The sequence below is a fragment of the Gracilinanus agilis genome, chromosome 3 (genome assembly GCF_016433145.1).
Source record: "Gracilinanus agilis isolate LMUSP501 chromosome 3, AgileGrace, whole genome shotgun sequence".
NCBI lineage: Eukaryota > Metazoa > Chordata > Mammalia > Didelphimorphia > Didelphidae > Gracilinanus > Gracilinanus agilis.
The window spans coordinates 300,344,349-300,370,378 of NC_058132.1; the positions used below are offsets into that span (position 1 = coordinate 300,344,349).

The 26,030-nt window shown below is 34.1% G+C and overlaps 1 protein-coding gene across 1 annotated transcript in view; it reads left to right on the top strand.

Annotated features, from left to right (window-relative positions):
* Positions 1-26,030, top strand: part of NCKAP5 (NCK associated protein 5) — a 926,355-nt gene that overhangs the window by 676,406 nt on the left and 223,919 nt on the right. The window contains exon 7 of the mRNA XM_044669911.1: positions 22,337-22,405. Coding sequence (XP_044525846.1) covers positions 22,337-22,405 — 69 coding nt within the window. The remainder of the gene's footprint in view (positions 1-22,336; positions 22,406-26,030) is intronic.

Here is a 26,030-nt window from a genome sequence, read left to right on the forward strand (position 1 = left end):
TCACCCTGAAGAACAATTTGGAACTATGTCCAGATGGTTTTAAAACTGTGCATACCCACTGACTTAGTAATATCACTACTAGATCTGTGTCCCAGAGAGATAAATGAAAAGTTGAAAGGATGAAATTGTACAAAGTATTCATAAGAGCTCTTTTTATGATAGCCAAAAAAAAAAAGGAAATAGAAGATGATGGAACTAGTTGTGGTACATACTTATGATGGAATAGTATTATGCTACAAGAAATGACAAACAGAATTGTTTCAGGAAAATGTGGGGAGACCTACATGAGCTGATATTGAATATAGCTAGCAGAACTAAGAAAATGTACAGAGTAACAGCAATAGCATAATAGTGATCAACTATGAAAATCATATGAATCTATGGATGAAGATTATGATCCGAGCTAACTCTAAAAGACTCATCATGAAAAATACTATATCCTATGAGAGAGAACTGATGAACTCTGAATGCAGATGAAAACATGCTTTTTTTCATTTTCTTTATATTCTTGCTTTTTAAATCACGACTAATATGAAAATATGTTTTGTTGGACTTTACATATATAATTGATATCATATTGCTTGCCTTATCAGTGGGTTGGGGGGTGGCTAGAGGAAGAGAATTTAGAATTCAACATTTTTAATACATTTTTAAAAAGAAATACACAAAATTTTTAAAATAAGGAAATAAATGCTTATCACAGTTATAACACTGATGTCTACTTTTCTTCCTAGTTCTTCTGATCTCAGAAACATAAACTTTCCTGAATATCTTGCTTTTGCCTTAAGCTGAGGTTAGGTTCCTTGCCAACCTCATATGGAAGAAACATAGCTGGCATTCCAACCACATTCTCCTGATATTAAAGGCAAAAGTCTTTCTATTCCTTTCCTTTGCTTCCTTTGATTTGTCTCCTACATGCATTGCCTCCTCTTCTCAGGCATAATATAACCCTTGACCATCTTCTGCTTAGATTATTGTTAACTTTCTCCTTGCTAGCCCAGCTATGACCCATTTCTCCTTCCTCTAGGCAGTTCCAATCTTGTCCTCTTTCCAGCCTCCCTTCTTTCCCATTGCAGTTCTCTTCCTTAAAGCCATTGAAAGAATATTAACTGTTTATCCCTATATAATTTGATATTCTTTGTCTTTTTTGCTATCCATGAAGTAGAGATGATTATTTAATCTGCTTTAACTATATCATAAAGCTGAGAAAGTATTTGCAATGACACCAAAGAAGAGAAAAAAAGAAATAAGATGGAGATAGGAATTCAGTTCTTTCCAGGCACTGCATTTGCAAACAGAAGTGTCAATACACATATATTCATCATGTACTCACTAAGTATCTACTATGTGTGCAAACATTATGCTTCAAGAGATGTAAAGAAAAAAAATGAAGCGTATTTCCTGCCTTTAGTGACCATGAAGATAAAAAAAGCAGGAAACGGCGCCTCCTCTTTCTTTTGTATTCTCCTGCAGCATGGAGAGCTGCGTGCCCATCCCAGGGCAGATGCTCATTCAGGGTGGCCTGTCTGGCCTGATTTGTAGCTTAATGATAATGCATTAGGTAGGGGTTCTCGGGGCCAGCACCATTGCTCTCTGAGCTGTCTCTCTCTTATGTTAAGACACTTGGACTATAAATTTTTTGGAGTGAAGGACACAAACTGCACATAGAAATATGAAAGAAAACTTGTTGAATATATTTGAAATATTGGACAGCTTTTAATGTACTGTAGGAGATATGACAAATGAGTGTCTGTGTAAATTAATAAGCCTTTTTTGAAGGGACTGGTTGTGTTGTATGAATAACAAGGAAATGCACATGGTAACCAGTGCTCCTTGCATTCTGTCAGGTGTTTTAAAGTTCACTGTCATAACTCTGTTTCCCTTGACCTTTCTCTGTGATACTTTCCAGATATTTGAGTAGCTAGTTGAGTTCTAACTGGACATCTGACCTATAAACCCTCATTCCTTTTCCCTTTAGTGCTAGCTAAATGTCTTCTACATACCGTTCTCTCCTCTGGGATCGTCCATTCCTTAACTGTGCAACAATTCACTCTTGAATGAAAATTGGACTGCCTTCTTATGCTTGAGGTTGCTTTTTTCCCCATTTGGACAGATTTAGAGGTTGTTTTTTTAATGTGGATGCTTGAAAATCAAGTTCATTATCATTTTGATTCATGATAATAATTGCTTTTGTGTATGACAGTTGATAACTGGAAAACCAGTATGCATCATAACTTAGTCATTTTCCAGCTCCATGAAGCTGACGACTCAAAAGCTAATGGAAAATGGTCACCTTTGGTTTTATAACATAAAATGCATGTCAACCAGACCCATGAATCAGTCTTATCTGTGCCATAAAAAAATTATTTGATTTAATAGCATTGTGACTTAGACTCAATGCAATATTCTCATACATGTACACATACCCCTTTCAAACCAATGTATTTATGATCATTTAATGTATAAAACAGTACTATTATTTGCTTCTTAAAAGCAGTTTGTTACCTACGACTATCCTGATTATTCCTAGAAAAGACATTTTTAAAAGTACAATAATTTTATGACAGCTTCATAAAATAGAGAATTGAATTTTTCTTTTCATTCTGCCTTTACATTATTTTTGTCTAATGTGTTTTTTTCTAGCAAACACTGTTTTTCTTTAGCAAATAACATTTGGCTCATGTGCCATACTCACACAAACCTTTTTTGGTTTAGTGTGCTCTTTACTTAATACATTTCAGCAGAAGAATTAAATGATTATATGGAAGTGTATTGTGGGTAATATTTTGAAAATAAATATACAGCTGTTTCTCACATTCTGTAAAGAGTCCAACTTAAATGTGAAGTTTCTTCAGAGGCTCAAAAGACAGATTTGAAGATTTTAAAACTAGTTTCATTCTGTAGATTCACAATGAACAATTGTCTGATTAATTGTGGCAGTCTGAACTTTGTTACTTTCCAAGACTGTTCCCTCCATAGCAGTTAATGGAATAACTGTTTTTAATGTATTCTAGTTTCAGTTGAAAATAACTAGCTGAACTATATTTTTCAGATATTAGACCAGACCCAAGTGTTATCTCACTTGTAAGGGTACTCTAACCACCTACAACTAATGAGAGACAGCAGATAGAATGAATTTCAGGTATCAGTAAATTGGAAGGACATTCTAAGGTTCAAAAAGATTGTTTTTTAAAGATGAAACCTTTCTACAAAAAATGGCCCAGCATAAATAGCATGAAATTTGATATGAAAGAATTATACATTTTTAAGGAGATAAAAACAAAAAAGTCCAGAAATTCTAAGTAAATCATTGTTATGGCCAAAAATAATCCATGCCTCCCATTGGGCCACAAATTCTACATGCTATTTCTACGAAAGCAAGTATGATGCCTAAGGAAGATTAGCATGATGGAATCACCGAGGAATATAGAAATGATTTTTCCCCTGCCTATCTCACAAGATAATCCTTAGGAACAGATAAGATAATTTATATGAAAGTGCTTTTGAACACTATAAAAGAGAGCACAGACTATACAACCACAAATTTTAAGATGATGTTATTTGGAGAGAAACCTTTTGTTGAATAATTGTGTTTAATTTAAAAAGTATGTGTTAAATTCCTACTCTGAGGTTGACACATAGTAAGCTCTTAATAAATGATAGCTGACTGATTCTCTAGACACTGTGTTAGGTGCTGAGGATACAAAGATGAAAAAAAATTAAGTAAGTCTACCCTCAAAGAGTTTGCATTTTCCTATAGACATGAGATCTGTCGCTCTGGATTTAGATTTAAAATCCAAAATATGAGTTTGCCTAGAATATATAACATCCAGAGGCATTAAATTAGATCACTTCAGTGGAAACAAAGCTAAGATGGGGGGATATTTCACCCAAACTCTCCCAACATTTCCCTCCAAACTACTTTAAAATAACATATCACATTGAGTCCTGGAATAGAATAGCCAAAAAAAGGTCAGATTGAGACATATTTCCTGCCAAAGAAAACTTAGGAGGTCCAAAGAAGGGAGATGTGATGCTGAGGTAAGGGCATGATGAAAGCCATATGGCAGCAATAACAGCTATATGCCTCAGAGGCTGTATGGACAAAAGTAACGGTAGCAACAGCAAAAATTTCATGGGCTCTCCCCAGTAAGGGGATTGAACCACTGATCAGAAAGAGGTTAGAGAGTACTACTATGTAGACCCTGGACACAGAACGAGGTACTGCTTGGTAACAACATTGCCCATTACCCAGGTCCAGAGCAAAGAGGAATATTTAGAATTGAAAGGACACAGAGGCTCTGATCCTAGTTATAGAGCAGAGACAGAGCAGGAGACCTAGTTGCAAGTTGGAGAAAGGAATACTAACTCTTGTGACCCACATATTCCCTTCGACCACCACCCAAATTGAACAGAGTGCAATTCTAACATGAAGTACAAATTTTTAAAAATGGGCTGTAAAATGAACAAACAACAAAAAATACCTTGACCACAAAAAGCTATTTTGGTGACAGAAAGGTCAAGATAAACTCAGAAGCAGACAATGGCATGAAAACATCTACAAGCAAGGGGTCAAAAAAAATGCAGATTAGTTATAAGCTAAATAAGAATTCCTAGAAGAAGTAACAAAAGAATTTTTAAAAAGAGTGAAAAAGATTTTCAGAATCAAATCATAGTAGAAAGAACATTAAGAAATGAGAGCAATACAAGAAAATTCTAAAAAGAGAATTAATAGCTTGAAAAAGAGATAAAAAATGATACAAGAAATAATTTCTTAAAAAGCAAAACTGGCCAATGGAAAAAGGGGTACAAAACTTCAAGTAAGGAAATAATTTCTTAAATATTAGAATTTAGCAAGTGGAAGCTAATGATTCCATGAGACATTAAAAAACAATTAAACAAAGTAAAAGAAGAAACAATAAGAAAATGTTAAATATCTCATTTGAAAAACAACTGAGCTGGAAAATAAATTAAGGGAGATAATTTAAGAATTATTGGACTACCTAGAAGCTATGATCAAAGAAAGAGTCTAAACATGATATTTCAAGAAATCTTAAAGGAAAATTGCCCAGATACTTTGGAAGCAGAGAGCAAAGTAAAAAAAGAATGCATTGATTACCTCCAGAATGATATCCCCAAATGAAAACTCTCAAGAATAGTACAGCCAAATTTCAAAGTTCCCAGGTCAAGGAGAAAATGCTGAAAGGAGACAGAAAGCAACTTTTTAAACATTTTGGAGTAACAATTATAATCACAAAGTTTTAGCAGTTGCTAAAGAAGCAGCTAAGAACTTGGAATATGATATTCTGGTATTACACTATTTAAAATAACCTACACAGCAATGAGTATAATCCCTCAAGGCAAAAAATTAGATCATCTCTACAATGGAGTGGCAATGTAATCTAAGGAAAAGATAGGGAAGGAGAGAGAGAGAGAGAGAGGGAGAGACAGAGAGAGAGAGAGAGAGAGAGAGAGAGAGAGAGAGAGAAAGTAAAGTAGCTTTATGTGTTTAGTTTTTCTTTATAAATTTTATAGATTATCTCTTCCAGGACTTATTTAAATGAAGGTCTTGTTGTTCAAGAACAAGATGATCTAAGTTCAAATCCTATCTCTGAAAATTATCATTTATGTGACTTTGGGCAGTTCACTTAATCTCCTGGATAGTACAATTTTTGTAAAAGACCTTGGGCAACTCCATCTTCTTAGGGCTCATTTTTCCAAAATGAGGGAATTGGAGTTGATAGTCTTTTCCCCATTTATCTCTGACTCTACATATCATTTTTTGCTACTTACTAATTGCTTACAATTACACTTAGTTCTAGCACTAGGCCTTGAAATTTAGAAATATGATTCTTAGCAATGTGTTTATTTCAGTAAAGTTTCAAAGCAGCCAAATAGTGTATATATTTTCCATGGAACTTATACCAAAAACATTTTTATTTTCATTCTCCATTGGTCAATCTCTTAGTAGAGGACTTTGTCTACTTTAGGGCTTCACAGTCTAAGAGAAGTGTAAGAGATTCCTAAAGGCAAATTCTGAAAATGATGAAAGAATTGGGGAAAAGAACAAAGGAGGAAAGGTTAATTAAAGGAATTGGAGTTTGTTTAGCCTGCAAAAAGGAAGCCTAAGGATATAGAGAATACATGTTTTTAAATCTAGGTAGGCTGCTGCTATGGAGGACTTCTAAAATCTGAGAATTACCGCCAAATTCTATTGAAGGAAAAACCAGGAGAAACAGCCTCCACTGCAGCCAATTCATCATCAGTCTATGTAATGATCTTTGAGAAAAAAGTATAGATACCCATTTCTCTGAATTCTATTATGAAAATCCATACCTGTCAGTCAGATTAAAGTTGAAATTTCTTGAGTTCTCTTCCAATTTCCATAAAGCTGAATCTGCTTCTTATGTGGGGAAACAAAACCAAAGACAAAGACATTCCTCCTGCTTGGGATTCTAGGGCTATGCTTCTCCCTTGTAAAGTACAAAGATTACTAGTACCAGGAAAATGGAAAAGCTAACAGATCTTCCTAAAGTCACATGTTTGATTAGTAGCACCCTAAGTCTCAGCAACTAGGACATCACTCTTTGTCCATACAAAACTAACAATATCAAGAGAAGAATATCTGAGCATGTACCTCCAGTCTATTGCTCTGGACTTATGAGACTTAAATGAAATTTAATTGTTGAAAATAAACAATAATGCATAAAGCAGGGATTTTTTTCTTTGCCACTTCTGACTCACACAGGGAAGGCTCAGTGCTCAAAATAAAATACCCAGAGGCAAAAGCATGAGGAATCTGAAGCAGAGGGAAAGAAAGGAATCAGAGCAAGTGACACACTAGAGTGAGCAGTTGTCAGTCTTAAGTGTCATAGTTTTCATTATGTATGCAAGAAGGAAGGGGGTTGGCAATGGTCCTTAGAGGCACTGCTTCCTCTAAGCTCTCTATCACTCCTGCCAGTTTTGGTTTGTTTGTTTGTTTGTTTGTTTGTTTGTTTATGGGATGCCTCAGTTGTAATTGTCTTCAACAACAGTTCATATAGACATTTAAAGGTCACAGGTTTGATGGAGATGGCATGTTCTTTTAGGTTCATCTGGCTGGTTTCCTGTCTCTGGTAAGTGAGAAGTCAGCTGAGGAAATCAAATAGGAAATATAAGCATGAAACATAAAAGTTCCAAGAAAATGAGAAAAGATGGTAGGATATTAGACAAGAAGAGTATTCCTCCTAATGTCTAAGGAGCCAAGTGAACTTACCACAAGTGAACCTTATGTTTCTCAGAGAAGACTATAAAATTCTGACTTTTTTGTTTCTTTACTTTCTCAGCAAACAAATTAATATGACCTTGAGTGGACATGGCCTCGTAATTGAAACTGCTGTGGGTAAATCTAAGGAGAAGTCACTCTAAAAAACAACAAGAACAAAAACAAGCTAACAAACAAATATGGATTATAGAAGTATGTAGCTAAAACTTAGGTGGTTGTTTAATACAGCCCTCTGTCTTCTGGTAGAACTGTATGTAAAATTCTGCTCTGCATGATTCTCAGGTAAAAAGAATGTGGATATAAACAAAAAAAAAACCTCATAATGCAAAGTATACATAACGAACAAAAATATAATTTCACCTGAATGAATTAACATAAATGATATTTTTTGTTATTGTTGTTGTACAATCACATCCAATTCTTCAGGACCCCAATAGGGTTTTCTTGGCAGAGATACTGGAATTGTTTTTCATTTCCTTCTCCTACTCATTTTACAGATGAGGACACTAAGGCAAACCAGCTTAGATGACTTGTCCAGCATCACAAGCTAGAAAATGTCTGAGACCAGATTTGAACTTTAAATCATGAGTCTTCCTGACTTCAGGTCTAGAATTATACCCATTGTGCCACCTAACTGCCTATGTTATGTTATTTACATTTCAAAACAATGCCCTCAAATGAATAACTACAGTTTTTAGGTGTGTAGAGTGATAAAATGAATGGATTTTTTTTTCTCCTCAAGCCAAAGGAATCTCTGCTTAATATATCAAGAATCTCAGTAGTCACTCTTATGTAGCAGATGGATAGCAGCATTTATGCACCTATGAATGTTTAGGGATCATCCAAGCAAAGCTAACTAAAGCTGTAGAGAGGAAAGAAGAGGAGGGGGCAGAGTTATTATTCATAGAAACATTTTTATATCCAAAGGACTAGGGCCAAATTTTAAGAGGTTAATTTAGGGTTTATAATAATCTATTTTAAAACCCAGATTGAGAAGACAAGAACATGTGCTAATTCTGAATTAATAACTTGAAGAGGAGGAACACTATTAATAATTTGGAACATAAATCTTATAGGAAACCATAAATGAATTATAACTGGATAGGTAGATATATGGATGGAAAAATGGATATTGGGGTGAGAGCTACCAATGGGCAAATGGATGACCAATTACAGATGGCGAAGTCATGATTTCCTGCATCTACCTAGGTGTTTCCCCAACTATACTGTCAAAAATACATGAACTGAAAAAAAGTTAAGACATATTGCTCCAAATCATGGGAGATAATGGAGTTATATAAGTATAAAATACAGCTGGAGAGCTGGAAGAGGTACATTTATAATCAGTAATTAATCATTCAACAAATACTATGCAACTAGGATACATGAGGCAACATATGGCACAATTTATTATCAAATTGTTCTCTAATTATTTCATTTATGTTTCTCTAACTAAACCATAAGCTTTTGTGGTCATATCTTGATTTTTAATTTTCTGTACTCCCCCCAGTACCTAACAGTGTGATAAAGAGTAGCTTCATAATAAATACTAGTGGTTGCAAAGAAAAGACCATTTCTTCAGAAAGACAGCATTTGTTTTTATTATTTAAAAGGCATCATCTCAGAAAATAAGTACTTCTCTGTAGGTCTCAGTTTCCTCATCTGTAAAACAAGAACTTTGGTAAAGATTATTCTCTGATTCTCATTTAGCTCTAATTTGCTAAGATTTATGAGTATCATAAGATTTATGTCCAAAAAGAGAAATCTTAGACACATATACTAAGTAGAGGAAGTGTTACAGTCAAACTTTTCCATCATTTCTCTCCAAACTACTTTAAGACACAAATTCTGCCAACAAGAATTTAAGTTTTTCTTCTGAAAGCTTGCTTTTTTCCCCTTTTCAAAAAATATTTACTTTCAACATTGATGTCTTTAAATTTTGAGTCCCTAATCCTCCTACCTATTCCTCTACTTATTGAGAAGGCAAACAATTTGACATTAAGGATAGATGAGAAGTTTTTTAAAACATATTTCCATATTAGCCATGTTGCCAAAAAAGAAAAAGAAAATGTAAAAGTATACTTCAATTTGTATTCAGAGTTCATCAATTTTCTCTCTGAAGGTGGATAGTATTTTCATGATTTTCATGAGTTTTTCCAAATTATCTTGGATCATTGTTTTGATTGAGAATAGCTAAGTCTTTTACAGTTAGTCACCCTTACAGTATTGCTGTTACTGTGTATGAGGAGCTCTTGGGTTTGCTCATTTTATTGTGCATTAATTAATATAGCTTCTCCCAGGGATTTTATGAAAGCATCCCTCTTATCATTTCTTATAGCACTAATGCTATCACAGCCATGGTCACCTTTAAGGCCCACAATGTCCATTCTGGGCTGGCTCTCTCCCTGGTTCAACCAACCTCTTCTGCTGATCAACTAAGTTGTGATAGGAGCAGTTTCCTTTGGGAGCTCTCAGCCCAGAGACGATATGGTCAGAAAGAACTTAAAAGGGACCCTTTGCTGGCATCGAATGTAGCTAGTTCTGAATGGCAACTCTATTGCCCATTTGTGGTTCTGGGTCACATTTTCAGGGCAGAGAGAACTGCTTGTGGTCTGTCACAATAGAGCAGGAGAGCTAGTCATAATTCCAAGGCAGAAAAGGTCACTAGTATTTGTGGCTATAAGAGGGCAAAGACTTTGATCCCAGCTCCAGGGGCCAAGAGAAATTACTAGCACTTGCAGCTGTAGAAGGGCAGAGAACCTGGTTCAATGGCCCAATGAATAGTAATGCTTGTGACTGTAGGAGAACAGGGGCCCTTGTCTAGCAAAGACCAGAGCACAGACCAGGAGAGCAGTGACTACATACACCTCTCCACCTTGAGAACACCAAAAATTGTGTAGCCCCCCCCCCCCCAGAAGTAACTCTGAAAACAGCAGCATAAGAAAGCCTGAAGCTTGGGACAGTGTCTTCCCAGCCTCAGGTGAACCAAATTCAACTTTAACATAATATGCAAAGTTAAGAAAAGGGTTGGAAAAATAAGCAAATAACAAACAAACCAACAAACAAAAAAGAAAAGAAATTGACTATTAAAAGTGTGTAAATGTGAATGAGATGGACATACCCATAAAATGGAAACAGAGAGCAGAATGGATTAGAATATGTTGTTTATGAGAGACAAAAAGATAATTAAAATAAAGAAATAGAACAGAATTTATTATGCTTTAGCTAAAGTAAAAAACAGAAAGTTAACATTCATAATCTCAGACAAAGCAAAAGCAAAAGCAAAAATAGATTTAATAAAAAAGATAATCAGGGAAATTTCATTTTGATCAAAGATACCATAGATATTGAAGCAATATTAAATAATTTCATAGCAAATTTCTCTAATAAAGATCTCTTTTCTCAAATATATATATGGAATTAAGTTAAATTTAGAAAAAAGGAGCCATTCCCAAACTGATTAGCTGTCAATTGATATAAGCAGGTAGTTTTCAGAAGACATCAAAGCTATCTATAGCCACATGAAAAAAATGCCTTAAATCACTATTGATATAAGAAATGCAAATTAAAACAACTCTGAGGTACTACTTCACACTTATCAGAAGTGGCAAATGCTGGAAGGAATGAGTGCAATAGCTGCACTGATTAGTTGGTGGAGTTGTGAACTGTTCTGACTCTTTTAGAAAACAATTTGGATCTATGCTTAAAGGACTTCAAACTTATACTAGATCTGTGTGTCAAAGAGATCAAAGGAAAAAGAAAAGGATCTTTATGTACCAAAATATTTGTAGTAACTCTTGTGCTTGCAAAGAATTAGAAATTGAGGAGATGCCCATCAATTAGGGAATAGCTGAACAAGATTGTGATGGAGTACTATTGTACTATAAGAAATAATGAGGGAGAATGGGTTTAGAAAAAAAATATGAAAAGACCTATATGAATTGATACAAAGTAAAATGAGCAGAATTGGGAGATTACTGTATAAAGTAACAGCAGTGTTGTAATGATGATCAATTGTGTAAGACAACTACTCTGATCAATACATTGATCTAAGAAAAAGATTTTACTATTGCATATTGCTTGCCTTCTCAGTAGAAGGGTAAGAGGAAGGGAAAGAATTAGGAAGACAAAATTTTTAAATATTAAAATAAGTAATATTTTTAGAATCAGTAATGAAAGTTGGCTCAAAACAAGATTCTAGATTCTGCTTTACTGACTGATGAATCCCTCAGCCAGGAACAATATTTCATGAGTGGCCACATTCATGCTCAATTGATTCTCAGTTCAACTTACTCTTCTGTTCTATCCTTCACCAACAATGTGGTTCTTGTGTGGGAAACCTCCTTCCTCACACCTTGCCCTGATTTCATCTCTCTTTTATATAATTTTTTTCTTTTTTAGAATATTAGTACCTAGAGAATAGTGACTATCTTGTTTTTCTAATTTTGGTATGGTTAGAGCTTAGCACAGGAAAATAGTAAATTCTTAATAAATACTCTGTATAAATATTTGCAATATGTAAATCACAATAACCTGAAGTCCCATAGATCTCTAGAAAATCAAATTTTTCACACTGAAGTACTCTATGGTGATCAGCTCCCAAGAATTTGGCATTCTTATTTTGCTCATGTGGACCATTTTTTTTTACCTATCATGAAATCAACCATTTCCAACAAGCCTATAGAATAACCTCTCTTCCAGTATGGAAATCCTGTTAAAAACTACTTCTTCTCCCTGGTAGGGTAGTTACTCCATCAACGTAGTCTTTTCAGTACCATCCATTGTTTGGTTATCTGTCTTGTCCTCTGGTTTTGGCCTTTTCCACTGGTCTAGAATCTTCTCTGTTCTCTGGGTCACCCATGATTCTCCCTGAGCATTTAATTTATTAGAGTCTGGAAGAGTCCTAGAATTCACATTATGATCTGCTCAGTGTTTATTGCTGTTTCAGGAGAGTTCATAGCTCTGGCAATAGTTTTTCAGATCAAGTATTTCTTCCCCTAGAGTCTTCTTCCATCTTCTTTTTTTTAAAATTACCTTTACCTTCTATCTTAGAATCAAAACTGTATATTGGTTCCAAGGCAGAAGAGTGGTAAGGGCTAGGCTATGGGGGTCAAGTGACTTGCCAAGGGTCACACAGCTGGGAAGTGTCTGAGACCAGATTTGAACTTAGGACCTCCTGTCTCTAGGCCTGGCTCTCAATCCACTGAGTCACCCAGCCCCCTCACTCCATCTTCCTTTTAAAAACTCACTCACTGTTCAATTCCAGAGGCTCACCCTGAAACAAGACCTTTATGTGCTCTTCAAGTAGTAGTAATAAAAGAGAGTATAGAGCTATGCCTTTATAATATGTATTATACATAGCTACCTATAGAGGAATTTTGGTATAGTGCTATTTATTTTGAAGTGTGATTTATTTCAAAATTATTCATTTTAATTCCAATCCATTTAACAAGAAATGATCAAACATCTCCCATGTACTAGGCATTGTGCTACATACCAGGGATTCAAAGTAAAAAAAATGGACTAGATCATAGCTTCAAAGGGCTCATCCTCTACTTGGAAGAATCAACATGTATATAGATAACTAAATACAAAATAACCCCCAAATAAATACAAGGCAATTTAAAGTTCAAGTAAAAACACTAATAACTACAGCAGAGATGGAGTTATTTACTAGCTTGAGTGATGGTGGACTTAGCCTCAGTTTCCTCATCATTATAATAGGGATAATAATAGCACCTATTTCTCAGGGCTGTTATAAATGCCAAATGAAATAATATCTATGAAGTATTTTGCAGATCTTAAAGTAATATATAAATGTTTTTTGTTACTGTTGTTATTTGTATCCAGAAAAAACTCAATATAGTATATAATATCTAAGCTAAGGCTTGAAGAGAGCTAAGAATTTCAAGAGACATAGGCAAGCAGAGGGAACATTAAACATGTAGAGGACAGTTTCGTCAGGAGGTAGAATAAGCAAGGCTGGAATATAGAATGCCTGAGAATAAGTAATGTGAAACTAGTTGAGAAAGTTAGATTGGAAGGAACTAGTTTGTGAAAGCCTTAAAATATCAAAGGAGTTTGTACTTGGGCAGTAGGAAGTAACTGACATTTAATGAACAAGAAAGTGACTTTTTCAGACCTGTACTTTGTCCAGCCCCTCTAGGACCCTGTCCTGTGTTTTTTTTTTACCTACAAAGTCTGCTTGCTATATGGACCATGAGGATAGCAATATAATATACATTTAAGTATTCTGATGTCTATGTTGATGCAGTGATTAGCACATTAGACTTGGACAAGGGAAGACCTAATTTCAAATTCTGTCCCGGACATTTATTAGTTTTGTCGCAAGTCATATACCCTTTATTTGCCTCAGTTTCCTTAGCTATAAAGTAGAGGAAAAAAATAGAATCTATTTCCTAGAATTGTTGTGAGGGTCAAATGAGATAATACTTATAAAAACTCTTTGGAAAAGCTAAAGGGATGATGGTTATTTTTATTATTATGGAATTACTATTAACTTATTATTCTTAATTTCTGTGATACCTGAGTTTACATCCTTTTCCTTTGAAATCTCCTATGATAAGAAACTTAGGTAACCAGAGCACAAAAATACTACTTTTTTATTTGGTGTGGAGGGCATTGTTCTTGAATAGTCATCCTAGAATCCCTTTCTTCAATCAATCTTTATTTTCTGCTAGTCCACTACTTAGATGCAATTAGACAAACGATCCCAAACTAAACTGCAATGCCTTCTGGGAACAGCTTAAATTATAATTAGTGATGATCTATAAAAAAGAGGCACAATGTCCAGCTCCTTTCTGGGTATCTTCTGTTTTGACATTTTACATGCTCAAATGGCAATGAGATATCAGGTATCTGGTCAAGCTTCAAGAGCATTTTTTCAGATTATGTTTTTAGGCAGTGTCTAAAATTGGGATATTTTTGTGATCTCTGATTAAATTACTTGTTAATTAAAATCTTAAATTTCTTGGTAGATGATCAGAATCAAGACAAACATGTAGGAAATGCCTGTGCTTTAATCTTCAGATATTTGCTATTGTTCAGTTCAGTCATTTCAGTTGTGTCTGATACTTAAGGATGCCACTTAGGATTTTTTTGGCCATGATAATGAGAGTGGTTTGTCATTTACTTCTCCAGATCATTTTATGGATGAGGAAACTGAGGCAAACAGGATTAAATGACTTAGCCAAGAGGTCACATAGCTATGAAATGTCTGAGGCTGGATTTGAATTCAAGTCTGTCTTCCTATCCATTGCAATACCTAGCTGCCCCCATTCAGAAGGTTTAGTGAATAGAAGTCTGGTCTGAAGTTACAAAGACTCATCTTCCTGAGTTCAAATCTGGCCTTACACACTATCTGTGTGACCCTGGGAAAATCACTTAACTCTTTTTGCCTCAATTTACTTTTCTATAAAATGAACTGGAGAAGGAAATGGCAAACCACTCTGGGATCTCTGCCAAGAAAATCCTTAATGAGATCATGAAGAGTCATATACAACTGAAATGACTGAACAAACAGTCCAGGAACCCCCTGTGTTATTATGACTTTCTGGTTTATTATTCAAGTATTTATGTTATGAAAGTACCTGCTTTGGATATAATCTAGAATAACCCAAATTGAAGAAGCCAGTCATAGAAAATACAATTCAAGAAATAGTCATCAAGCTCCTGCTAATAGATACCAAGCATTTGTTTAAGTATAAGCACTCTAAAATGTACAGTGTGAGGAGCCAGTAGTTAAAATCAAAATGTGTTTCTTATATTGAAAAAAAGTTATAGTCAACAAGGGGCCATAGGTATGACATGCCTAGCAATCGGTGCTTAATAAATGCTTGAATCAGTCAACTAGCATTTATTATGCTATGTTAATAGGTTATATATGTTACTGGGTAGGTAGATCATGATATAGGCAAAGGAGAAAAAAACTAGGAAGATAAGTAAAGGAAAAACATTCTCTAAATTGGAGTGAGGATGGGGTGAGACAGAAAATAAATATTTTCTTGTTGGTAGTTCAAGTATCGATTTACTTTTTTCCTTTTCTATGGCAGATTTACAAGTAGTCATGATTTCTACACATTATGAACCATTTCTCTCTCTACCTTTCCTACTCCAGCATTTACATCCTTCCTCAATTTCCCTTTGGGATTGTTTAGGTGCTGCTTTATATATGTCCTATCTATTTTTTTCCTCAAAACAACTAGCTTCCAATAGCATTATCCTTCACAATAATATAGCTCCCATTGTTGTTTCTGGTCTAAATGAATAATTTGCTTTGGATAGCCAATGAAAAGTAGCCATCTCTTCATTTGAACCAGAGTCACCATTCTTTGCCTTCAACTTATTACTTTTTTTTCCCTTTGAGTATCAGCTAGTTTGGGAGTTAGTGGTTTATTTGACTAAACTGATACACAAAACAAAGGATTTTGAAAATTACTTAATATTTATTTTTCTTTTTCCTCTACAAAAGGTAAATAATAGAAAATATTTTTGTTTTGAAAACTAATACCTCACTAAAGAAAAAGATTAGTGATATTTCAATTCCTACAAAACCTGAATTATCATTAACACCATCGAAAAACAATTAAATAATCGCCAAAAGAGAGACCCATTCACCACCACGGTTGTATCTGTAATATCTCTTTGCTCTTTCCCAGTTCCCTACTCAGTGGAAAAATTAACAGCATAATGGAATAGCGTATGATGGGAATGCCTTACTGTTGACTGCAAGAAGTGTAAAACTAATACTATAGCTTATCTCCTAAAGGGGGCAGGCTCTGGAGCATATTCTCTGTAATGAAGGAAAACAAGAAGAACAGTAAATAATTATTGTCTCCCTGAAGCATCTGCAGAAGGAATAAGAAGAATAATCATCTCTATTATTTTTCCCTCATTAGAGTGTGCCCCAGAGCCTACCCCTTTTAGAAGATGAACTAGAATTGTTATCACCATTATCAGCCTTCTTGATAATAATAGCAATGTCAGTGGTAATAATGATAATCAAAGAAGTCTATTTCCCCAGTGGTCTAACTGAAGGATCATGGGATAATTTTTATCACTCACGCAAAAAAATGAGTAAATTCACGCTATTGGTTAATTTCTTGCATACCTGGGAGATAATCATCAATGACCTATCTCCCTCTTCCTCTTCTATATACACCATAACATCATAAAGAGATTTAATCTTTACCTCAGGTATAATAAAATGTCAAAATTTCACCAATTTGAAATTTTTGAATATTCAAATAATTGATCAACAATTATTTATTCTGAGTTTGCTCTCAGTTCTTGAAAATCTGTAAACATTTAAACACATACTATGTGCAAGACACTGTGCTAGGAAGCGAAAGGATTTATTTGATAGTATCTCTGCATTCAAAGGACTTAGAATGTAATTGAATGAGGCAAGATTATTGCACATGAAATTATTAGGACACAACAATATAAAGTATCAGACTTATGTTGAAAGTGAATCAACCTGAATAGGCATGCGAGAGGGTTTAGAGGGGAAAGATCAATTCAGCCTGACATAGTTGAGGAAGCTTTCATAAAGTAGGTAAGATTTGAGCTGGATTTTGAAATTTTGATACTATTTGAATAAGAAAGAATAGGATAGTCCAGAATAGAGTAGCAATAGGAGCAAAACCATGGAGACATATATGAGAATAATATGTTCTGTGACTGTGAGGAGACTGATCCAAGTAAAATACAGTATGGGATATATTGGAAATAAAGATGGGCAGGCAGATTAGAACTGGGTTATGTTGGGTTTAAAAAGCAAAAGAGAGTAGGCTTGCTTAATGCCATAGTGAATAGTAAACTATTGAAGGATTTAGAGCAGAAATGTTTTGCCTGCAAAATATTTACTTTAACCCAGGGTCTAACCCAACAGTAGGTGCTCAGTGAATTTTTGTTACATCAAGGTATGAATAACTATGAGAAAGTTTAACCAAAAAAATTAAATGTGAAACCAATATTGTAAGGGTAATATTTTGGTCCCCAGGAGATACATTTTTGAGCTCTTTAAAAGCAGCTCTTTCAAAATAACATAATTTCCATCTAAGCCAAGGCAGGCCACCACTGCTCTAGACTAAAACTTTTGATGCATATAATAAATACTTTATCTATCATAAATTTTATTTACTTCTATTTTTCAAGGATCTTTGATTTCATCAGATGGATATTTGCTTTACCGAATTTGACCACAACTCCTCTGTTTCTTAGAGGACAGTTTCTCTGAGTTGACATAAAAAAATAATACATTACCCCATATCCAAATTTATCTAGGCTGATTTTTGTGCTTAAAGTCTTTTTAGCTAGATTTATCATATTTCAAAAGAATGACTAAAGGAAAAAATCATTTGTTAAACATTATATATATATGCAAAACATTGTGCTAAGCATTGGGGATATTAAAAAAAAGTAAGACAACTGGTACTCTTAATAAGCTAAAATTTTAATAGGGCAGAAAATACATATGTAAGATTTAAAGCACAAAGCAGATGGAAAGGTACCATGATTCTTAGGGTCAACAGCAAAGCAAATGATTACAGTTCTTCTTAATGACATTTCAACTAATAAAATCATGTCTATTTCTGATATTGCACCATTTCACAGTCTCAGAGTCTGGTGGCAATAACTTTCTTTTCTGAGTATTTACTAGATGCATTGCTATGTGTAGCACTTTTAGGAATAGTTGCCAGTCTGTTTCTCCCTAGTAGATGCTTCTCAATATGATGACTGTTGATATTCTGATGGAATCATTACTATTACCAAGGCTCTTAGGTTCAGGGTCTTGTCTGTCTCAAACACTGCTGATATAGTGTTTCATTTTATAAGGAAGTATTTGCTTTAGTAGAGCATCATTCAATAGAGTCTCTAATAAAACTTGGTTTTTAATATCTTTTAAAATGGATAATTTATACTTTTCTCCATCCATGTCAGTCCAAATTAATATAAGTTCATATGATGTGGTTTTTTTGATAATATTAGTTCACAAAGGATTTCAGAACAGTTGGCAGGAAACAAACTTAAAGGTTTTTTTTTTCTAAATTAGAGTAACCCAGCTCCATACTAGAACTAGAGACTTCATAAGTAGACAGGTTATTATATAATAACTTATCTAAGAATATTTAGAGGGGGCAGCTATGTGGCTCAGCAAATTAAGTGCCAGATCTAGAGAAAGTAAGTCCTAAGTTCAAATATGGACTCCAGTGCTTCCTACCTGTATGACCCTGATTTAGTCACTTAACATCCATTGCCTAGCTCTTAAAGCTCTTCTACTTTGGAACACAGCATTGATTCTAAGATTGAAGGTAAGGGTTAAAAAAAAAACCATTTAGATATCTTAAATAACAAAGTTGAGAATAGAACATCGCTAGTGTGTTAATTTAGAAATTATAATTATATCCTTGAGAGTTTATTGATTTCATAAAATGCTAATTTAAAAATGGAATGTTCTAAGGCTAGCTTATAATACTTACCTGTGACACCCACATTCTCATATTATTTTCTTTTATGCCTAGCATTTCCAGCTATTATAGGAGTGCTGTGTGGATTTTAAAAATCCTATTTAATTAAAGGACTTTGCCTTTTTTTCCCTCTGTTGCCCCATCTCAGTTGTAGGTTAATCCTGAATTCTTAATAAATGCAAATGGGTAAAATAAACTTATGGGTTGAAGATTATATTAATGTAATTCAGATAATTGTTAATATCTTTATTGTCCCTTTGGACATGGTGAATTATATCAACTAACATGATCTTTGGAACAGAATATGTTAACCATAAAATGTGATCATTATATCTTTGCCAGTACCCTTATAGGTACTTTATTTCCAGGATTTTATGGATTGACAGAGCAGTAAAAGTGAGACAAGTTACGTAAACTGTGTAATGGTGGTAATTATCTGAACAGATCGATTGTACTGTTTTTGCTATGTGATATTGTCAAGAGAAGCCATATTCAGGCATCCCATATAAATCCTATGTCCAACTTTAATTTCCTTACACATTTTTTTCTCCAGGCATTTAAAAAGAAACCAATTTGGACTTACTTTACCATTATATTTGTTTTTATCTCTTACCACTGTGCTTTGCACTTCATATTTAATAAAAACAATCAAACACCACAGGCATAAAATTTCTCAAAGAAAAAACATAACAAAAACACTCACTTCTTGAAATTTGAGTTGTAGGTCCATAATATTCTACTCTTACCATCCATTGTGTATTGATGCTTCTTTGATTTCACAGGGAGGCAATGAGATAAAGTAGAGAGCCTTCTGATTTTGGAGTTAGAGGATCTGGGTTCAAATATCACCTCTGATACTTAACACCTGCCAGACCTTGGGCAAGCTACTGAAACTCCCTTTCCTCATTTGTACAATGAGTTGGAATACATGGACTGTGAAGTACCTTCAACTACTAAATATGTGATCCCTTGGCACATCCCCCAGGATTACTGCACATAATCCATCCATGCTTAAAAACATTGTATGACTTATGAGCACATACATCTTACAGTCCTCCATAAGAATGCCTCCTGATGAGCTGGGGACTTTCTTCTAGCTCTACTGACAATATATGGATACACGGGATCCTTCAATTGTACTACATGACAGAACCACCTTCTTTCACAATCATCCCTTCTGATATTTTTTAAAACTGTTTCTCCTGCACAATCTCTCCTTGGCAATATATTGCAACCTTCTTACTCCCACTATTAACCCCTCCTTTGCCCTTTATGTGACTCACAACTTTAAATCTTCTGCAAGTATGATGATTTGTACCCCTAAATTATCAGAATATTGATTTTGAAAAGATTTATTTTATTATATCAGATGTTTTTAAACATCTTTCTATGAAATATGTTTTATATGACAATTTTTATGTTTTTATGTCTTATATGAGATAATATGAGATGCTTTTTTAAAAAGAACCTTTGTTTTAGGGAGAAATTCAAGTTCTTTAAAGGTACTACACAATTTCCTCAATCCAATCCTGTCTTTTCTCATCCTTATATTCAATTCTGAATCCAGTATTTGGCCCCATCCAGGATGTCTATAAGTATCATGTTATTGTTCAGCCATATCCAATTTTTAGTGACCCCGTGCGTCAGAGCACATCAGTGATGTCCATGGAGTTTTCCTGACAATGATACTAAAATAATTTATCATTTCCTTCTCCACTAGATGTATCATAGTCAAGACAATAAAAATTCTTCATCCCTTTTTTTCTGCATGAAATACTTATGCCAAAGTCCTTTAAATGATTATAGGTCATAACTGCAGTGTTTCAGAATTTGATTAATTTAGCACATCAACTATTGCAGAAAAATCTGGAATTTTTTGCCATCTGTAGGTAATCCTATTTAAATTTGTACTCCGCCCTGGATATTCTCAATGATAGTCAATTTTCTTGGGTGGCCACATGCCTTCCTATTTTGTAGCCCATTTAATATAATAACAAAAAGGTCATTAAGGAAGTTTTCTCAGTTGTTGAAACTCTCAACAAATACTCTGTGATTCTGACATAAACTTGGAGATGTCATAATGAGAGCATTTTAAGTTAGTATTTTCCTCCAATGAATCAAATATTTGAGAGTAAACAACAAACACAGCTTTTCTTGTCATTGATGGAGTAAAGAGTTTTCTACACAAATTTTGACAGATCCATACCGTTTTTATATATTTGATGTTTTCTCTTTCCTATCCTTAAATGGTATTGGTATATGACTTAATTGGATCTCTTAAGAGTTATTTTAATGTTTTTCCCCTACTGCTTCTGACTTTTCTAGAACATGATGCTAATTAAAATCATCCATCAATCACCTCCATGAGATTTTTAAAATGATTTCACATTTTAATGTGCATTGCATTTGACTAGTATCTCTGTCCTACCGGTAAAGAGATTAGGTATTTGTTTATTGTGATAATTGTCTCCCCATTGCCATAATTAATATACATAAGTCATACTTGCTTAGGCAATTGTTACTGTCTGTATCAACATACGTATATTTATCCATTTTCTATTTATTAAACAACTATTTGTTTGATGAGTCAGATTGGACTTGTCTCAAATGTGTTCATTCTAATTTAGTATTGATTTTTATCTTTGCTTTAACAAGTCAGTGGTCTTACTGTTCACGAACAAAGATTCCCACATTAATGCCCTTTCATTTCCTGTCTGTTAGAATATTATCAATTTCATTTCTGGTGATTTATTCAGTACTCACTATAACTAGTCTCTCCAGTTTCCCTTTATGAAGAAAGCATTTATAATAAAAGGGCATAAGAGTCCTTCATAGTCTATCAACTTTTGGCCTGTCATTTCTTTAATCCTGAATGTTGTTTTCCAATATATTTTTATACCATCATACTCTAATATATGTTTGTTAATGCTCTTTTTTTCTTCAATTACACTAGTCAGTAACCATTCTCATCCTTGCATGAGATTTTGAGGGAAATAAAAGAAGGTATTAAAATAAGGTAGCTGGTCTATGAAATTATTTAAGCATAGATTAAAACCCTACTTTTCCTCTGAAACATTTTTAGATCCAAAAAGTGCCATTCGTTTCCCAATTTCACATTTAAATTGTCTTTTTTAAATTTAGAAAATATGTTTTGATGCAGTTAGTTACTTGGCATTCTTTGCTGTGATTTAAGCTTCAAGTAGTGGACTCTGGCAGACCTTAATGAAGTGGGCTAGGACATTTCTCATTTTCATGTGTTAGTGGAATAAAATATGAATTGTGATACTTTATGAAAAACAACAACTCTCACCATGATTCATGAATTGATTTTGTACCTGTTCAGAATATCAACTTGGGTGTTTTTCTAAATTGTAATGTAATGTAGTTTTGTGAACAATTTGATAAGATTGAAGTCATTCCAGAGTTATTTATAACAGTATTTATAGCAAATGTGTTGTGTGTATTTTTAAAAGATTATTTTGGATCCTGAGGAGATACATTTGGTAAATGTATTGAATAAGTTGTCATATAACACAGCATTTCATTGATTCATTTTTATTATTTTTGTATCTTACTGCAGGCAGAGAATTCAGCACTAGCTTTGGAAAATGAAAATCAGAGGGAACAGTATGAAAGATGTCTTGATGAGGTAAGGTAGATGGAAAGGTTTCATGATAAGGTGCTCAACAATTTAGGATTCCCCCAATCTGACTTTCCCATTGCTTATATTTATGAGAGACTATAGGCTTTTAGCATTATCTCTCTTTAATGTCAGGCAGTAAATGTGTGGCAATTCAGAAGGGCTGCTTTAGCTTAATTTTTCATCTTGGAGGCTGTGAATTCCTTTTGGTTATTGTTTAAATATTCCTGTCCCACAATGATCGGTATGGGGAATATGCTTCATTATGTGATAAATACAAAGTATCTGAAAAACATAATCCCAGCCTCAAGAACTTTAAATCTCAACGTGTGAAAGATACAAATTGAGAACAAATGCTACACTGATATAGGGAAAATTAGAGAAGTTATAGGTGGATTATCTGACTGAATGAATAAGATTTCTGTAAAAGAAATATCTGGAAATGAGTTAAAGGAGAGGCTGTGGCTCAAATTTGAAATCAAGATAAAAGTAGTAGAAGGGTGTTTTAGTAAAGAAGAAAAAAAGAAGTGAGGAGGAAAAATTGAGTAAGATGGAAGAAGACAGTCCCCTATGCATGAGAACACTCAATAAATATTATTTGATGATAATGAAGAGATGAAGACAAAGAGGTTAGGTGTTTCTGAGAGGTGTACAGAATTTTGAGGTCTGCATATTGCTTTCATCTGCTTCTCAAGGATTCTTATCACATCGTGTCAGTGATCACACAGGATAAATTGATGCTGAGCCAAAATAGAAGTGGCTTTGTCATTTAGGCAAGATTCTGTATTCAACACACAATGAAGATTTTATCTGAGATGTTGTCTGTGATTTTTTCCATGATTTGAATGGGAATTAACTTTATTAACTAAACATCAAATTTCATGATGCCCAAAGTGGCTTGTCAGTAGATGTGCCACAATTCAAGAATGAGAAAATGAACATAGAAATCCCATTCTACTTGCAAATGATAAGCTTTGGGAAGATCAGATTGAGAATATGAAATTCACTTTTATTCTTCTTCAAACAGTACTGGAGGACAATTTGTTTTAAAACAAACCCAGAATGGCACATTTCTAAAATGGCTGACCAAGGAAAGAGTGTGCTCTTTAACCATGGAATAAACAGGAGCTGACTCAAATAGGAATCCAGCACATTATTGGCACAGTGGGATAGCCATATGTGCCATGAGCTCTGTCTTGATTTTATAGAGACCTGAGATCCAACTATGAATTTTAAAACTGTTTTCCTTCCTTGAGAGACAAAATGTATTATAACATCTGCGGTGGAAAAATAGGAACCCAAAATGTATGTCCATCCAGGACCTAAAGACCTAAAACAACACTTTCTCTAATTCCGTTAGTCCAAAAAATTGGATATGTGATAAGAAAAGACAACTCAGTCTTCCTTGAAGCCATTCCTATAATGCTGAACCTTGTATCTCAGACCAAATGCCCTAGTCAAGTTTGAGATGAAAAAATTAAATGAATCTCTGCATGGCTAAAGGAACTGGTATCTCTCATGGCTATTTTCACTGATAGGTAGGTCATTCTTACTTCCTGCACGCACATTTCAGCTTATTCTGTATTTTCAAGTTAGCTTTTATATGGATCATAGTCATAGAAGAGTAGTAATCCATATATCTTTTAAAATCCCATGGCATTTCTTTATAGGTATCAATATTTGGGGATATGTTTGTGCCCTAGCTACACATTGCCCAATCGAAGTTCCATCTCATCTATGACATATACCCTTGGGCTTCTGCACCTTAGGTAAAAGCCAGTGAATGATGCAAGACAAGCCATTCCCCCCAAAACAATCCTATTATGACATTAATTTACAAAAAGCAGAAAAAGTCAAGAAACAGGACATCCATGTTTTTACTACAAATAATTTTTGTCAAGAGATTTAACTTTTTCACAAATAACTCCTTCCTAATTCAATGCCATGTCATGATCAGATTTTGCATTCAAGCAAATTGGCCTTTGGATTCCCCTGCCAAATATTTTTCAATTAATTATATGAGTTAGACAAATGTAGTTACACATAATGTATCAAAACACTATACAAGGTATATTTGATTGCAGTAATGATGCCAACTGGAAATTCATTTCAGGGCTTTATATACTAATTATACAAACTAACCAGGTAATACCACCCATAAGTTATTTTCTTGCAGGCAGTTTTTAAAAAAATAACATAGATAGATAAAATGCATATTCAAAATGAACTTCAATTCCTTTCACATTGATGGTTGTTAATTTCTGTAAAATGAAGTGCATATTAGGAATTTGGAAGGGGGGAAATCCACTTGGGATAACTTCATTGAAATGTGCCCTGCCTGTTCTAGAAAAAGAATTCATTTAGACTAAAGTAAATATGCATAAACACACAGACACACACACATACAATTCTTTGCTCTGAAAAAATCAAAGGCAAAACCCAGGATTATCCTTTCATCCCTGAGGGGGTTGGAGGTTTACATTTTTAATCCTAGGTTGGTCTAGGTGTTTGACAGGCAGTTTGTTGGCAAGGAATAGAATAATGTTTGTTCACATTATTGCCCTGACTTCAGTTACATTTAAGCCTAGTTTAAATGTAAAGAAATGAATACACATGCCTAAAAAAATACAAATAAACCCCCTCCTGAATCATCTTAAAGTCTCAGAACTGATGACCTTTTAATATCATTATAAAGGTATCTGTATTAGCTAAACTATGAAGATAAAATCTTCACCAAAGAATATTTTCTTCACTTTTTACAGATAGAAACCATTTTGAGGTTTCATTTAATTTGTAACTCAATAATGTCTGAATCAATGAAGACGTACATCTGAAAAATAGACACTACCCACTCAGAAAATGAAAGCTAATACTGAATTTCTTCATGTAAATAAAGAAGATTAGATTGATTTCCTCTCTTCTCCTCAACCTACCATCACAAAATATGCCATAATAAGAGAAGTATATCAGACATTTCACCTAATGCAAGCATAATTCTTAAAAACAAAAGATCCATCAAAAGATTTCCAGATATTCAAGACTAAAGAAAGGCAGAGGATTGAAATAAGTCAAGGAAGTCTGAATCTGCCTCCCCCGTGCAATTGCCAGCCATTATAGAAAACTTTCTACTCAAATTTGGACCAATGATATTCATTAATATCCAGAGACTTGATAAAACCAAGATTAGAAAGGAAATAACAAATTTTGGAGAAAACAGTTTATAACAAGTGTCTCTGACAAATGCCTCATTTCTTAACTATTTAAAGAACTGAGTCAATTTTTAAAGAATTCAAAGCACTCCTCAATTGAAAAGTGTTCAAAGTATATGAGCAGACAGTTCTCAGAAGAAGAAATTAAAACTCTACATAGTCATATGAAAAAGGGCTCAAAACCATTATTGAGCAGAGAAAAGCAAATTAAAACAACTGTGAGATACCACCTCATATCTATCTGACTAATGGAAAGAAAATCAAAGGAAAATGATAAATATTTGAGTGGGTGTGGGAAAACTGGGTCACTGATACACTGTTGGCGAAACTGTGAACTGATATAACCATTCCGGAAAGCAATAATGAACCATGCTCAAAGGGCCATAAAATTGTGCATACCAATTGACCCAGCAAATCCATTATTG